The 15039-nt window shown below is 40.4% G+C and overlaps 1 protein-coding gene across 12 annotated transcripts in view; it reads right to left on the bottom strand.

Annotated features, from left to right (window-relative positions):
- Nucleotides 1–2024: 2024 nt before the first annotated feature.
- FGFR2 (fibroblast growth factor receptor 2) overlaps nucleotides 2025–15039 on the bottom strand; it is a 139463-nt gene continuing 126448 nt past the window's right edge. For all 12 annotated transcript variants that reach the window (XM_088670498.1, XM_088670497.1, XM_035138085.3 and 9 more), the window contains 5 exons: nucleotides 11310–11432; nucleotides 9806–9876; nucleotides 7863–8000; nucleotides 5985–6090; nucleotides 2025–2712 (listed from right to left, as the gene is read on the bottom strand). In XM_088670498.1, coding sequence (XP_088526624.1) covers nucleotides 2548–2712; nucleotides 5985–6090; nucleotides 7863–8000; nucleotides 9806–9876; nucleotides 11310–11432 — 603 coding nt within the window. In that variant the 3' untranslated portion in view covers nucleotides 2025–2547. The remainder of the gene's footprint in view (nucleotides 2713–5984; nucleotides 6091–7862; nucleotides 8001–9805; nucleotides 9877–11309; nucleotides 11433–15039) is intronic.

Raw genomic sequence — 15039 nt, 5'->3', positions numbered from 1 at the left:
TTCATATTTGGCTTAAAGGCAACATGCCATATTGATTCCCAACATAAGATGACTCTATAGCAAATGTTTGAAGTTTCCTTGAGCACACTGACTCTGGGACGTAGAATTGTAACATTGATGCTATTGTTTTTCTAAGCATCCATAGTTCAGTATTTAGTTTCAAGTTTGTACATCTCTGTGGCAACAGAATTTGGGGCAGAAGGGAGCACTATATTCTACTGAATAGAGACTTTTAAAAAATTAAAAAAACATAAAAATAAACTGTGCCAGAGAGAAATGTCTAGACGAAATATTGTATCATGGCCACAACCCTCTTTGAAACGTGGTTCTTGGCAGGATGGATTTTTCCATAAATTCCCACTTTTTCTTGTTTGAACAGATTATGCCATTGAATTCTCTAAAAATGGGGCATGTGAAGGAGTTTGTTCTGCACTTAACACTCTTCTAGCCCTTTCATGACCCCTTCATGACCTTTTCTGTTCCTGAGAGAACAAAAAAAAATTAGAATTCCTAAAGCCCACTGTAAAATACTCCATTGTAGGGTCATTGGTACAATGCTGCTTTATCATCTTTTGCAGTTTGGAGTTTTTGTATGGGGGCAAACTTTGCTTGTCTTTTTACTTACTACTAGCATTATTATTAACTATACTTGGTTGCCCTTTTCCAACTACTGAAATAAATTGGGAATGGTCTGGAAAGGACATGTAATGGATTGTGCTGAATGTGAGCTAATGATAACTAACACAAACTAATAGGGTGTTTATTCCATTTCTGACTATATTATCGTAGAAAACCCGAAGCCATTTTGTAAGACACAAATGATTTAAAAAAATAAGATGCATGACATTTATTTTGTAATGTTAACATTAATATCCGTAGAAAGATTTTTATTGTCAGTACAAAAATTAACAGATTTTTAATACTTTTTACTCCCTCCCCTCCCCCATTTTTTTTTTAAACATGTAAAGTCGGTATGGATTGCATTCATATTGCATGGCTACACCAGAGTGAAAGGTGATTTGAATGTGAAAACATAATGCTTTAAATTCTGAAAGTCAAGTTATAGAAATGCAGTAATATTTTTGGCCAGGCACCAGGGCTGACAACCTGGTACAGCAGGATGGTTTGGAAAGCTGTAATGGAGCAAGAATAAAATAACCCATCAGAAAGATGGTCAGATTCCAACATGGATTTCTGTAATTGCCATGATGACAACCTCGGCTCTCTCGTAGTACAAGAGGAGCCTCAAAAGCGTATGATTGATCAAACTATCCAAAAGCAGTATTGGATGTTCAGCAAACATAGTTGCTAATCTGAAGCATGTACAGAAAGCTAAGAATTGAGGTTTAGGGTGTAGGATTTTAGACAAGCTAGAATATGTCCTTATTTCAGTAGACTATGAAATAAGTCTCAGAATTTTGGGTCGTTCTACTGAGCAATTTAATTAAAATGAACAGGGATGGCCATCTAACTTTTTTTTGCACTTGAGGAGTTATAAAGTGTAACAACCAAAACAGCTACACACCTGGCAATACAGGGAGCAAAATACTTTCTCATGAAAGGACACTTCTTTATTTCTGAGAGTTTTGGTTTGTTACAGCAATAACCTCTCATGTAACTTTAGGCTGCAATCCTATACCTGCTGAACTCAAAGGGTAGACATGTATAGCATGTCACTGTTAAAAAAAACACAACCCAAATTAATTAAAACCTTAATTCCCAAAATTAGTTATATACCGTAAATATTTCTCTCTTTTTTTTAAAAAAAAGATCTGACAACTAGTAAAGTTTGAGCAATATATCTACTAGTTCTCTGTGCTGTCTGCATAGAAATGCCATTTAAATTACAAAATAACACAACCCTATAAAAGATTAATTGTTTTGTACATTACCAATTAATTAATAAATTAATGAGATAACAATTTTCCCTGAAAGCAAAGTATTTTTCACCTTTAGGTGGTGATATTTTTTTAGAAAAGGAAAGTTTTATGTATGAACAGCAATTACAGGTAGCTGTTTCTTTAAAAAAAAAAGGCTAATTTTGCTTGGTGAAGTGAGACATCCATTTTCAAATCAATACAAAAAATAATTCATTGTAAATATATATAATATATATTTATACATATTTGATTATATTTACATACATCCAGCACCTATATACTGCATTTGTGCTCTGTAAGTGTGTGTCAACATATATTTTCTCCAAATATTACAAAATAAACAAGGAAGGCTGAGCCAGCATTTGCCTCAAGTCCAACTGGTCCACTGAATGTTGAAAGTGTGTTGCGGCATCCAGACCTGTCAACTGGCATCCAAATATGGCCCATAAAATTCTTCTTCTGAAAATTGTTTGGCATTCCAAAGTACAACACTTTCCCCCCAGTGTGATCATAACACTTTTTGCCAATTTTTTTGCTTTTGTTTTGGTCCCTACAATTCATATGTACAAACAAAAATCCTGTGTGTCTGAAGAAAGGCTCTTTTTTCACATGGTAGGTAGACATTCTTGCTTCCTTACTCCTTTGAGGAATAAAATAAGGGTTCTTTTCATGTTTTGACACTGCCGTTTATGTGCTGGTACTTAGGGAGGCAAGGTTCATAAGGCATCGGATCGGCAGAGAAAACAGAGTCATCACCTGAAGAACAGGAACTCCTTGTGTCTTGGTAGCTAGGGGAATATTGTTCCAGTGGTCCACTGAGATCTAGGTACTCCTGTAAGAACAATTCATACAAGTATTTACTTTAGGAGTGTACACATTTACTTTTGTGGTGTGTGTGTGTGTGTGTGTTTAAATAATATCACATTCGTATAGAAACACAAACGAAAAACAGGCTGACACCATTCAGCATTCAAAAGTAGCTTTCTTGACCCAGTTCACATATCACAGTAAACCATGGTTAATAGCTTACTGTAAGCATGCATAAGAAGGCTCTGCCATTTTCCTGATCTCACTGGTGCTCTGTACCCCAAAGGGTTTTTCTTGGCTTACTGATTGTGATTTGCTGGAAGCAAAACAAACCATGATACTTGGGTTTGGATGGAATGCAAAGCCATATATTGTGGGTCATTTCATCTGCATACAAGCATGAAGGAGCCCTTGCAAGAACAATCATGGTACAAACTATGGTTTACTCATGATGTGCACACAGGGCCAGTGTTAGAACTAAGACTGGAGAAACTCTGGTTCAATCCCTACCCAGCCACGATGCTTTCTTTTGGGCTGCCGGCTTCATTTCTCAGCTAACTTGACTTTATAGAGTAGATGTGAGGATAACACTGTAGGGAAAGAAGGCCTTAAGCTCTTTAGACGGCGGGGGGGGGGGGGTAAGAGCTACTCATAAATCTAGAAGTCACCAGAGGAGTGTGAAAAAAGAGCGGGGGACCCAAACCAACAAAAAAGGGAATTCTGAGGCAGATGTGTCAGTTCCAACAACATCAACTTTAACCACACCAGTTGAGACATATACTGTAGCCACATCAAAAGCAAACATTTTGCTTATGATGATAAAAACAAAATTTCACCCTACACAGAACTATTTTTTTCCAGCACATGGAAACAATTTGCAGAGAGAACGATCCTTTCTTTCCAATATCCATTTGGTTAAGCTGGCTATTTTGTATTTTATAATATCATATTTCAATTTACATGTGCTCAAGCAAGTAATACCCAAGTCACTGCAGTACGGGGCTCTAATTATATATTTTTGCTCACTGTAGTTGCTTCCACCAGCATTTGTGGAACTCAATAAACTTAGCAATGATTTTGAGCAAGCCCCAATGAAATCAGAGGGAGCGTGGCACTTTCATTCAATGAGTCTATCACAGATAACCTTCCTAGTCGCTTGTCTCCTATTCATAGCTAGGGGGGGGGGCAAATAAAACCCAGTGATTAAGCACAGGGACCTAGGATTCTTCTTGTTGATGGTAGAGTGACCAACTCTGTCTTGTCACGGGAAGCTGAACCAGAGCCACCAATGGAGACCTGGATTAATTAAGTCTGTGACATAGCCATCTGGATTTTCTTACCCAGAAGAGGAAGACCATCAGGGGTGTGTCAAAAAGGGATAGGTTTGAGAAAGTTTGGTTTTTCTATTTCCCTTTCATATATATAAGGAAAAGCATACTTTGTATCCCCCAGTCTATCCAGCTCCTACCGGTATATGGAAAGGCCCTTTGAAAGTGGGGCATAGGATCATTCCAAGGCAGGCATCCCCAAACTTTGGCCCTCCAGATGTTTTGGACTACAATTCTCATCATCCCCGACCACTGGTCCTGTTAGCTAGGGATCATGGAAGTTGTAGGCCAAAACATCTGGAGGGCCACAGTTGGGGGATGCCTGTTCTAAGGCACAGGATCCTTGCCTTAAGATGAATTTCCAAGTCCATGGGAGCAGAGTGCTCACAATGTTACATTGGTGGATACTTTCCTTGCTACTGTACTGCAATTCGCTTTGTACGGTCTTATAACAGCTACATTTCTGTGTCATTTTATTTGTAAATGTTTAATGAAAATAAATCTTTAAAAAGAAGAGGAAGAGGAGAAAAAGAGCAATAGTGTCAGCTGAATCTGAAGCCAGGGCTATAGAAGTTCTAGAAACAGTTTTGGCAGGAGAATAAAGTTATTTTTCTCCTTGAAATGCTGCTTCTCTTTCAACTTCTGCAGCACAGCTGTATTCATTTAAATACCAATCTCTTCATTTGCTAAACCACAAGTTACGATTCTAAGATGTGAAAAATCAATTTTTAAAAGCTGGGTTGTGTGTGTTTTAACAAATTACGTGATTTTTCTTTTTTAAAAAAAATCAACAGTGAATGTTTTCCTATTAAGACAGTGATGATGAATTCAATGTAAAATAAACAGGAGCATGGCACACAGCAAAAAAAGTTCATAGTACACTTTTGATCTGATGTTACTTCCATATCTTGTAAGTACTCTTTCATGTCTGGTCCCTGTGATCTCCGTGTCTATTTAGAGACAATAGGAATCTATCAGTATGCACAGGCTAAAATTGTGGCGCCTCCACCATCAATGGCAAATCTCCCATTGACTTCAAAAGAAGTCATCATTTCCTCAATATAAATTAGCATGACAGCTTTTAGGAAAAAAATATGGAGCGGGAAATTCATACCATAAATGGAAGGGGAAAGCTATTGGGATACCCAGTGATTCACACATATTCAACAGATCCATATATTCACTGAAGGATGGTTCAGATGACGAATTCATGTGATAATCCTTACTTGGTTGTCAGCTTCAATATGTGGCTATAGTATGACCCCCTAGATGTGGGGAAGTCCAGGCAGCTCACAATTTTCTGTCATATTCTGGTATGCCTTTCCCCTTATTGGGTACAATATACCATGGAAAGACAATCCATGATAGCTGGTATTCAAGGGTGTACTACTTCAAAAATAAATACCAACCTGGGCAGAAACTCCATTTCAAATTAAAATGCAAGCCTAATAAATTTTATAATTTGGGGGTTCAATAGAATCCCCAATACTGTTTCTCATCTACGATACTTAACTGATCTTGCTGCTGTGTTCAGACTTCTATTTCTACTATATCTACATACTGTATATAGAAATCAGAATCAAACTGCAGTGCACTTTAAGACTGAAAAAGAACTCAGGATGGAATGGGCTGGTTCTCACTGGCTGGGATTAATACACTGAATGCACCTCTTTTAGTTTATCCATAGAAATTAATGGTTGTTTTTCAGATACTCGGACATGGTTGTAGTATGGGCAAAACCAGGGCTTAGTGCTTTGTACTCCGTGAACAGGGATGCTACCAGGGTATGTGTGCAATGTGTATTGTGCATAACTTGTGCACGTGCCCTTCATTGCCAGGGGCCTTGCAATGCACAAACTCTCCTACACATACCTTGCAATAGGCATGCTCTCATTTAAGATGCTCCTTATAACAATGGAAGCATTTTGCTTGTTCTTTCAGAAATTTAAAAAGCAAGTGCCTTACTCACCTCGTTAGTTGTGAGAGTGAGGATCCGATCCAAGTCCTCCACAAGCTGCTTAAAAGTAGGTCTCTGGGAAGGCACAGCATGCCAGCAATCTCTCATCATCATGTAGCTGTGGAAGGCAGCATTTCACTGTGTTAATTAACTCAATGTGTCTATGTCAGGCATCTTCCTTATTCACAATACTTCAGGGCTGTTCAGTTAAAGCCAGGGTGTGTTCACATGTATTTAAGATGCATGCATTATGAACGATGGTGATTCCCATTGATGCTTATTTGTATTCTACATATACAATTATTATTATTATTATTATTATTATTATTATTATTATTATTATTATTTTATCCTTAGTAGCCTATGTTCTGTCTTTTGAAATGAAGCTCAAGGCAGCAGACAGGGGAGAATTTGAGTAACCATTATGTGAAGCATACACTAGGCAAACAGAGAACGGTTCTTGTGGAAATTTCTTTCACTATTTGTAAATACAAAAGTTCCTTTCTTTGACAGTGTATGCACTCTCAGCAGTTTTACTGTTTTATTGATCAATTTAATATAGAAATTTGTTGCATTTCAGTGATCAATTTAATATAGAAATTTGTTGCATTTCAGTGGTATTGTATCAGCAGCACTGTGCTGAGGCCCCTGAAGTCTGCAGCTGGACCTGGTCTAAGTGCAACTTAAACAAAAAGATCAACTTATGGAGGTGTACTTTTGGCAGCTCCACAACTGACTGCATAATTAAAACTTTCCCAAATCACTTGCTTCCTGTTTACATTGCTAAAAATATGCAGTATCAGACATGTGGTGTTTATCCTGACTTTTAACAGCAGGACCCTCCCTGTTCCTGTGACTGATTCGTTTCATCTTTTTTAATACAGTGGTGCCTCGCTAGACGAAATTAATTCGTTCCACGGGTCCATTCGTGTAACAAATTTTTCGTCTAGCGAGTCCCAGTTTCCCATAGGAATGCATTGAAACTTAATCAATGCGTTCCTATAGGCTCTGGGGGACTGGCAGTGGCATGCAATGGGGCTTTGGAGAAGGTCTCCGAAGCCCCGTCCGATGTCGGCTGTGTGCAAGGCGGCGGCGGGGGGGGGGGAGAGAAACTCTCTTCTCCCAGCAACCGCCTTGCCAGCCTCCCCCAACACGGAGCGCAACTTCGGAGGTCTCCAAAGTTGCGCTCCATGCCAGCTGTGCGCTGCGAGAGGCGGGGGCGGGGGAAAGACTTTCCCCCGCCCCCGCCTCTCGCCAGCCTCCGCGGACACGGAGCGCAACTTCGGAGACGTCCGAAGTTGCGCTCCGTGTCTGGGGTGCAGGGTGAGAGGCGGGGGTGGGGAAAGACCTTCCCCCGCCCCCCCTCTTGCAGCGCACAGCAGGCACGGAACGCAACTTCGGAGACGTCCGAAGTTGCGCTCCGTGTTGGGGTCTTCCCCCGCCCCCGCCTCTCGCCAGCCTCTGCGGACACAGAACGCAACTTCGGACGTCTCCGAAGTTGCGCTCCGTGTCTGGGGTGCGGGGCTAGAGGTGGCGGCGGGGGACGGAGCTGAATCGCAGCGGGCGCTGCTTGCCCCCGCCTGTCTTCCCCGAGCCAAGGGGAAGACAGGCAGGGGCAGCTGCCGCACCGCCGCGTTTCGGCTCCGTCCCCCCTGGGAAAGGAAGATTAGCTGTCGTCTTATGAATGCCTCATGGAGTGCAAAACTCGCGGAGCGATTTTTTCGTCGTGCGAGGCATATGTAAAGCGAGGCACCACTGTACTCATTTTTGAACCTGCCCTGTGTGTACATGCATATAATGTTATAGTGCTCCCATTGTATCATATAAATATTGTCGGTTATATCAGCACATCCCTCTTCAGTCCATGGCCCAGCAAGAAAGACTTCTTACAGTTCACTGGTGCAATTGGCAGGTTTGTCCATTCTGTGTCCTTCTTTCAGCAACTTGAAGAGCTCTTCCACTGGAATTCCTGGATACGGTGACCCTCCTAAAGTGAAGATCTCCCACATTAGCACACCAAATGACCATCTAAAACAAGAAAGGGAATAAAAATGGGGCTGAATCAGATTTACTAAAGTCAGCATGGAGATATCTACTTTTAGCTACCTACCTTATGATCTGAGCAGCAAAGTTGTTTAATGCTACTTTCCTTGCTTGTTTTCCTCTTTTTGGCAGCAGATGAATAATGATAGCTATCCATCTACCTTGCCAGTTTTTACCAATCCTACAGAAACCAATAATCTACCCCCCTCCCAAAATAAAAATCATTTTGTTTGAGGAAGTACTTCATGATGAAAACAAACAAACAAAAACAGAGAAATGTTGGGGGTGACTTAGTTCTATTGCTAAAAACGGAGATCTGCTTCTGCAAACAACCTGGATGGGAAACCTCTGGGAATCATGCAGAAACTGTTCTGAGTGCCTTGGGCAAAGAGTATGGTAGGGGTAGCCAATGTGGTACCCTCCAGTTGAAGTACAACTCCCATCAGCCCCAGCCAATGTGGCCAATGGGCAGGAAAGATGGAAGTAGGGAACCACGTTGACTGCCCCATAATAACACACAAAATGAGAAAGACAAAGAGACACAACCAGAACCACGGAATCATGGAATGTAAATAGGGTCTGGCTGAATCTGATCCAAATATAAGCAACCTGTTCCATGGTTACAATCCAAACCATATTTGCTTGCAGATAGAAGAAGAAGAGTTTTGGATTTGATATCCCGCTTTATCACTACCCGAAGGAGTCTCAAAGCGGCTAACAATCTCCTTTCCAGACACCCTGTGAGGTGGGTGGGGCTGAGAGACTTCAAAGAAGTAGCCCAAGGTCACCCAGCAGCTGCATGTGGAGGAGCGGAGACGCGAACCCGGTTCCCCAGATTACGAGTCTACCGCTCTTAACCACTACACCACACTGGCTCTCCTTGACAATCCGTAAAGGCAGGACTGCGTAAGGCAATGGCATTTGTGTGTGATCTGCTGTCAGAGGCTGATGTGAAAGCCCAAAGGTGGCATGAATATAACAAATATGTGCACCAGACATTTGCATGGGATTCTGAAACAGACAAGGACTAGCATGGGAAACAGACTATTATGACTATTTTGCTTTTTGTCCAAATGTACCTGCAATTCTGAGGAAACCCTTGCAGTCACAGATTTATGAACAATTAACAGCAACTCAAGCCTTAGCGTCTCCACGCTTTGGTTCAGAAAAATGCTCCAACCAAACCATTTAAAACAATGCTTCAGAGCTGCACATCTGTAAAGAAGGTTCAAGGGAAGTAAACTTCCGCACTGGCAAGAGGAAGCCAGTGTTTTCTACCTTTCATGTGCTTTGAAGCCAGCCAGATTAGTAACAGAGCACTGGTCTGCAGTCTTCCAGAAAATCCTCACTTTCTATGGCTACCACTTACTGGGGAATAAAACTGCAGCCACAAGTCTCAGGAAGTAAGGGAGGGGAAAATAATATAAAATCTACCAAAGCGAGTTCAACAATATTCCTGAAAGAATGAGTCCATGAGGCAGCAATGAGATTGAAAATATCCATTGTTTTCTTTGGTTCTGAAGTTTTCCACGATAATTTTTTAAAAAACGAAAAAACCTTTGCAAAAAAACAAAGCACAAAAAGCTTTTCTTTCTAGCTTTTTAACCTGCCAGAATAAAGGTGTCTGGCTTGTAGTAAATTAATTTACCCTGGTGGATCAAAGGTTGAGAGACATATTTTAATCTGTTGCATATATAACTATATTTCTATTACATGTAATTCAAGTAGACTGGAAGAAGCTATAAATGAATAAAAAGATAAAAGTAAGGTTCTAAGATAAAGTTACTTACACATCACTTTGATGTGTGTAAACCCTGTCAAATAGAGCTTCTGGTGCCATCCACTTCACAGGCAGCCGACCCTGGACATAAAATAGAAAAGCAGCAACTGATTATCTACTGATCATTAGTCAATTTCAGCAATGAATCTGGCAAAGATTAAGTCAAGCTGCAATACTAAGTTTTGCTAAAGCAAATGAACAGCTCCATGAAAAATTAGAAAACAAAGCCCCTCTTTCCTTAGTCTCCTGGCTCGTTAACATAGCTGTGATTCTCATTAACTTCTATAGAATGAGAATTTTTAAAAGTCTTATTCAAAACTGAAAGAATCAGAAAGTCAAGCTCTGCCACAGCTTCCCCCCCCCCCAAGGCAGCATTCCCCAATCAGGAAACACTTTACTTTGCTGTATTCAAGCATACTCAGGGGTAAAAAGAAAAATAAAAAGCCAAAATGTTTGGAATCTGGCCTTGGTAATCATCCAAGGGGGAATGTGTCCTTGTGCAGGCGGCAACCATTTTGCATGGGGGCTCCATTGCTGCCCCCCTCACACATCAGTGGAGCATGCATTAGCCTGCCCCTGTTCTGCCCTCTGCTAGGTCCAAAAGGACCCGGGCACCGGTGATTGTGTGTCAATTGGAGAAACACAAAATGGTCGCCGCCTGTTTAGCAGTTCCTCTCCTCAACCACAGTCAAATAGTCCATCTCAGTGTCACATGCGCACAGACTGGGTCTCTTCAATGCCTGAATGGGAGACCACTGGGCAATCCGATGCAAAGAACCCTGATTTCTGTGCTGGAAAGAAGATGCAATATAAATGTACCAAATAAATAAATTAACTAAAATGACAGCTGACCCAGAAATATGATTCGTGTGAATGACCACACAGGGGCATCTAGAATAATGTGCAAGAGAAGCCCCACATCTTAGGCCTTTTGGATATAGATTTAATCACTACTTTGTGTGCTAAGAGATCCTGTTGCTTTAAAAAAAAAAACCAGACTAAGTTGCTATCCACAGTGAGGGCATGCCATTTAAATGGGGAGTGCTTGTTATTTAACCAGCGGATTGCCAAGAATGTCATAAGCTTCTGCTGAAATGTGGGTAATAAAAGACTTCTACAAAACTAAAACCAAATGTTAGTAATTTCATAATGGATACATTCCACAAAAATTATCCATTGATTACAAAAAGCCAAATTTATATTCATATTCGGTATCTAGCTAACAGTCAAAGAATGTGCTGCAAGTTTCATGGAGGCCATAAAACAAAAAAGGCTAAATCTTATCCTTTAGAAAGCATCATGTAACACGTACTCTCCCAGCCGGTGTAAGCAGATAACCTTCCTTTCCTAGTAAAAAGGGGTTAGGAATCCTAACACACTTGCCTATTATTTTCATTTCTTTGATTAAAAGTTAGGCTGCTGTACAAGAAGTCCATTAGGAATACATTTGCCATACTTAAATGCACCAAGGAAAAAAGATACCGGATCAAGTGATAAGACTGCCATCCACTTACATTAGTAGTCTTTTTATAATAATCTATATTGTTGATGTCTCTGGCCAACCCGAAGTCAGCTATTTTCATGACGTTATTTTCAGTTACCAAAACATTCCTTGCTGCTAAATCTCGATGGATGCACTGGAAAATAAAATTTAAAATATGAATTCACAGAAGTGAGTACATACAACCCGATTCCCAACTTCAGCCATCAGAATTCACACTGCTTCATTCAGGTACATACAGTCAGGTACAGATGTGAAGGCTCAGGAAAAAAAATAGAATCATTCCAGGGAAAGTAGGGCCCCCCCCCCATTTTTAAAAAGCACTTCTCTCCACCACCACCACCACCCCCAAAATGTAAAACATTTTTGGGTTATGAAACATTTTCTTTTAAAATGAACAAAAGGAGACAAGGAGTTCATATATTTAGTCCCTCAAAACTAAAATGGTGTAAAAGACTTTTGTATTCAATTATGCACAAATCACTGCAATTTGTTTATGCTGTGGACAAGCAAGTCCTGAGTTGTACAGTGAGAGTACACAACTCAAAAATGCAAGAGCAAGATGCATTTCTGCCTCTTGGAGGGCACTACCATTGGGATCTTCCTTCGCTTGGCGTAGTTGATGGATCTGTTTCTGTCCTCTGGACTACGCCTCAAAGGATTGGGAGTGGAAGGAAGTACAGAACAACATAATTTTGTGGCCCTCCGATATCTGCTGCTATAATCTGACCCCCCCCCCCCACTATTTCTCTCAGCTGTGTTTCTGCTCCTGGAAAAAACCAAACACTGCTGGGAGACTTCAGAAAGGGTGAGGAGGTGGGGAATGCAGGTGGAAACTAAATGACATGTGGCAACCACTTGGAGGCAGGTTTTGTTTTAAAGCATAGAAAACAATTCCCATTGGCCAACTTTCTATACTTAAACCACATTTGTCAGAAGACAATTCACTCATGTTAAAGCTTTCTGGGAAGATTGTTCAACTTCCCTAAAAATAGTCAAGCAACATGTACCAAAGGCTCCAGAAATACTGTCATTTCTCCTAGGAAACCAGTCTAAAGTCTCCTGCCACTTAAAACCTGCTGATTTTATCTTTCGCCATTAAAGCACAGCTCTGCAATAGTATACAGTGATACCAAGTAATTATTTTCCACTGCTTTTATGAGAGCGTTTAAAATACTGCAAGATAGCAATCAAATCTTTCCCTTAGTGCCTACTAGAGAAATGTCTAGGAAAATGCATTTGAAAACTCACAACTCCGTTTTATGCAGTGAAAGGAGACCATCCTTCAACTGAATCAAATGTTTTAAACTGCACATTAAATTGTATCATACTGCTCCTGAAATAGCTTCTCAATGACTTCCACTATAAACCCTGTTCGTATGGACTTAACAACTTCTAAGTTACATTAGAATAGGATTTCAAGTTAACATGTGGAGTCAGAGTGGCTACTTTTTGCAGAAGTATATAAAAGTAAAAACAACTATATTCCCTACTACTAAAAAAAAAAAGGCTGAAATGTAGCACATTTGTGCCCTCTGAGATATCCAGCATACTAGCTGACTGGCATTTTGAAACCAAGTTACGGTACCTCCTTTTGAAAAAACTAACATTTTGTAGAAAACGTAAATAATGAAATTTGAAAGTGGTCTCCCACACCCTTAACCTTCTTTCCTCCCTTCACGTCAGCACCTTTTTGAAAATGTACAATTGACCTTTCTTGACTCAGAAAGGAAGTTCTGCCTGCTGATGGAAACCATAGCTTGCTTTAAGCTCTTCTGTCATTAGTAATAAGAGGCAGCAGGAGAAACATGTTGTGAAACTTTCTACTGGATTTCCCCCCCCCCCCTCCTGTTGGTCCAGGATATCATACTTCAACAGCGCAACACCACATGCTCGTATTGATGGGCTTTTTAAACGGAAAGTATTCTTTGTCGTGTTATTTCTTTTAACCAAATCCAAATCACAAGGTGCAGATCTGGGTTTGATCCATTAAAATAAAAATCCTTAAAATAAACATTATAATAAAATTCCAGCAACATCAAAATCTATATTAGAAATTATTGGAATGCCATTAAAGAATATTTACATCGCAACAAAAACAGTGGTCCAGTTTGCACATTACGGTAATGTTTTGCTCCCCCTTAGTCTCACAGGGAAGGAACAAACTATGAACCTTGGCCGAGTGTCAAGTCAGAACTAGTGCTGTGCCAAGCATTTTTTTCCCTTCATTCAAAAATTATCAAAAAGGGAGAGAAAACGGCAATGAAATTCACATGGTTGGGTGCAGAGGGTTTCTGTCACCTTGCTTTTGAGGTGGCCAAGACTGTGAATGGGCCGTTCTTTCATTCTACAAATCATTTTCAAAATGACAGTGGGAGATCTAGGTCTCGGGGTCTCAAATTTCAGCAGCGCCCTGGGCAACTCCAAAATCAGCGTCTCCTTGCCTCTCACGCTCCGTTCTAAATCATAGTTGTGGCATCCTGTAGTGCCCCTCCCCCATGGGTCCAGTGCAACCAAACCAGCCATGCTCCCCTAAATCCACCTCTGGATTGCACAGTCTTGCTGGTTCAGCACATTACATGACTCACAGAAGCAGTAAGACCCTTTTAAACATTTCAATTCTAGGAAGCATTTTTCAATTATTTCTATCTATCCACCGCAGTCAAGCTGAAGGGGTATTAAAGGTGAGGAAGAGGGACTTTTCTTTCGCTTACCAGTCCCACAAGGCTGTGTGGTGAAATTTAATATAAAGAAATAAACATTATTTCATTACAAGTTTAACTGCCTTAAAAAATTTTTTTTTTGTATTTGTATTTGCATTTGCATTTTATTTATTTAATGCCATGTTATAAAGATTGCAACTGGACACGCTGAATTTCTCAGTGTATTTCTGTTCCTGGATGGTAAGAACATCCTGAAAATATAAACTCTTATTATTTCTGCCCTAAGGAGCAAGTAAGGGTATGGGGAAGCTGATGAAATGTCAATATTAAGCTGTTTGGAGAATTAGAATGAATTTCCCTTTTGTTTAGTTTCTCAGATGTGATTACTATATGTTTAATGCCTTGCACTCTCAAAACTTTCCATTCTGCTGGTCCATTTCAGTTCTTTTTTTTGGGGGGGGGGGTGGCATTCATTCAAGGATGTGGTTTCTCCTCTAGGGCAGGAGATTTGTGCACCCTTAGCAACTGCATTTCTCAATTTAAACAGCTGAAGTTGGCATGCATGCCAAAAAGAAAACGACCATGTTCCCACACAATGCTAAACCATGGTTTGGCACTATGTGCATGAGCACAGCATCCAAAAAATGGAATGTCTGCCTGCAAAATTTAAATAAAGACTAAACTATTAAGAAAATATTACTTCTGGTGTAACGAGCAACTCACATAAAGGAACGTTGATTAGCATGTGCTAGCACAATGCTGTCGTCAACAACAAAGCCAATTATGTTCTGTCTGACTCAGTTACTAAGAAAGCTGGCCTTGCACCTCCACCATCGTCCTTATTTAGTCTATTAAGCAGAGGACTGCACTGTATTTACAGGCACAGGGAAATTTAAGGTTTAGCTGTGGAGGAATCTGCCAAATAGGGATCTCCAAGGACTGAATATCAAAACGATGCTATTACAGTTAGTTTTCTCAGCAGGCAAATATTTTAAGTGAAGACAAATGACTAATTTGCTCACAGGATTGCTGCTGCTTCTTTTCACCAATTAGCCAATGCCAGCAGATGGAATTCCCTTG

The sequence above is a fragment of the Zootoca vivipara genome, chromosome 5 (assembly GCF_965207765.1).
Source record: "Zootoca vivipara chromosome 5, rZooViv2.hap1.1, whole genome shotgun sequence".
Taxonomy (NCBI): Eukaryota; Metazoa; Chordata; class Lepidosauria; order Squamata; family Lacertidae; genus Zootoca; species Zootoca vivipara.
This window is presented reverse-complemented; position numbering and strand designations above follow the sequence as displayed.